Source organism: Berghia stephanieae, chromosome 5 (assembly GCF_034508935.2).
Source record: "Berghia stephanieae isolate SIO BIC M18660-M18661 chromosome 5, UCSD_Bste_1.3, whole genome shotgun sequence".
NCBI lineage: Eukaryota > Metazoa > Mollusca > Gastropoda > Nudibranchia > Aeolidiidae > Berghia > Berghia stephanieae.
The window spans coordinates 31,457,752-31,460,251 of record NC_088364.1 but is presented as its reverse complement, the minus strand read 5'-3'; the positions used below and the strand labels follow the sequence as shown (position 1 = coordinate 31,460,251).

The 2,500-nt window shown below is 29.3% G+C and overlaps 1 protein-coding gene across 1 annotated transcript in view; it reads left to right on the top strand.

Annotated features, from left to right (window-relative positions):
* Positions 1-2,500, top strand: part of LOC144972758 (cytochrome c oxidase assembly protein ctaG-like) — a 29,421-nt gene that overhangs the window by 9,914 nt on the left and 17,007 nt on the right. Inside the window, exon 5 of the mRNA XM_078914358.1 lies at positions 2,346-2,387. Coding sequence (XP_078770484.1) covers positions 2,346-2,387 — 42 coding nt within the window. The remainder of the gene's footprint in view (positions 1-2,345; positions 2,388-2,500) is intronic.

Genomic DNA, 2,500 nt, shown 5'->3' with positions numbered 1-2,500 from the left:
AAAAGCTTGAGTTTTGTCTTTTTCTTGATTGATACAACCCTGAAACATAAAAAATTAGAATTACAAGGAAATAATTAATTGTGTCAAAATCACAGTCTTATGTGAGATGTCATAATATCATATTTGTAAATAGAATAACAGCTGAAAACATAATTTTTTGGTGGCACTTTGTAATATCCAATATCAAGTGTTGCTTGTGACAATGTAAAATAGCGATGACACCAAAGTTCAACTTACCTTTTCTGCCTGGAGCCACGCTGGAAAGGCAAATGGAAGTGCTGCACTTCAAAGACTGGTAAGAAGGGTGGATCAAAATTGCGAATCGCCATTTAACGAAACAAACTTCCACGTGTTCACGCATGCCGTGTTGCTTGTGACAAATGACACCAAAACCAATAAGCCTCAATATCGGCAAAATGGTATACATTTACTCCAAGATTTGAGTTCAGATAGTAAATCTATGCTTTTTTCTCATAATAAAACATTTTATAAACATTAAATATGAGCTTTAAAGTTTCGTATTGAGTCTTAGTATTGTGCTGTGTTTGATGACACCAAAGGTCACAAGCAACACCAACTTTTTAAGAACTCTATATGAAACTTAATCAGATATGTAATATACTGCAATTGCGTTTAAAAGTAAATTTTGACTTTATATTATTAGTCAAATTTCAATCAAGGGGGGTAAAACATCACATTTAATTTCTACATGATTTCTAAAAAGGTGATGCGTTGACCTCGTTTTAAGCACATGCCAAACAGCATTCAAATTTCACTTTCAAGTTGTTTATTTCATATTCTGTTGAACAGAGTATGTTGAGCTATCTCATTTTATCTCTTCTTCATATTATCAATTGATTTCAAGCATTAACCCAATGAAAACAGCCCATAATTAAGTAAAAATCAAATTTTCTTAACACTGGTATCAGGCGGGCACCTTTTGACCTTGGCTCATATATATATATATATATATATATATATATATATATATATATATATATATATATATATATATATATATATATATATATATATATATATATATATATATATATATAGGTAGTGGTAACTGGTCTAGAATTGATGAATATGCTTGAAAATTACTACCTTAAAATTTTCCCTAGAGCCTGGAAAAAACCAGGAAAAAAACCGGGAAAAAGCAGGGAAAAATATTTTCCTGAATCACTTCTAGGCCTGATTGCAATATCAAAACAATAGCCATGAAACCTACAGACTTGGCTAACACAGAAAAAGAAAAGTTTTGATATTAACCGCACTGACGGCAAGGTTGATCAGGGATGGATGGTGGGGGAGTTGGAGATTTAGTCTTGAAAATACGGACTTTATGAAGTTTTACTTTTGAGATTTATGGGCTGTTAGTCTCAGTTTTTTTGTTGTTTTTTTTTTTTTTGTGAGTCGTTTTTTTTCTTTTGGTTTAAATTTGTATAATTGCTCTTTTGCTTTGTGTATTAGTGTACGTGTGTGTGTGTGTGTGTGTGTGTGTGTGTGTGTGTGTGTGTGTGTATTGATATTTGCTCTATCTCAAATCAGTATTATGTCGGGGTGACCCAGATAACTTGTAGTGACTTTTTAACGATGAGATCGCTGGAAATGTCAGCTTTAAGTTTTAGTCACTTTAAGAAATTTTATCTGCTGTCCCCAATAGAATATTTGAACTTTTATCAAGCTTCATTTTATTTATATTTAAATACAATTTTTAGCATCACAGACTCATAATTGGCAGTGGGTCACATGATTGCGTGATTTTGAAAGCTAGTAAAACGAAACAGCACATGATTGTCTTTTTGCTATTGTATCTGAGGTCCAGTTATTATTATTATTATTATTATTATTATTATTATTATTATTATTATTATTATTATTATTATTATTATTATTATTATTGTTATGATGTATTATTATTATTGAGTTATTGCCCTTGGCAGTTTTAGTACCAATATTGTATCTGCATAAATAAAACACTGAAGTACATTTAAAACATCTAAATGATGTCCTCGATAATTTATTACATTTTGTGAATACACTGTCATTATAAATGGTGCTATGTCTGTGATATATGATTTGTAGAGTTTGCTATAAACTGTCTTATTGGCTGGCCACCAATGAGTATCTTCCCTGTTAGATTTGATATTCACGGCTTATGGTGCTTAATTATAATAATTGTTATTATTATTATTATTGTTATATTTATTATTATTATTATTATTATTATTATTATTATTATTATTATTATTATTATTATTATTATTATTATTATTATTATTATTATTATTATTATTATTAAAGTATTCGTTGTGATCAAGATATTCTTTTGTCATCTACAGTGCTTTTGCTTTGAAGAGCAGCGGTTGAATCCAAAAGAGCAGGTAGGATATAATAATTAAATATAGTAATGATAAGAATAAGAACAAGAATATATCCTGAGAGGTATATATCCTCATATATATATCGTACATATCCTATGCAAATCTCCTATGAC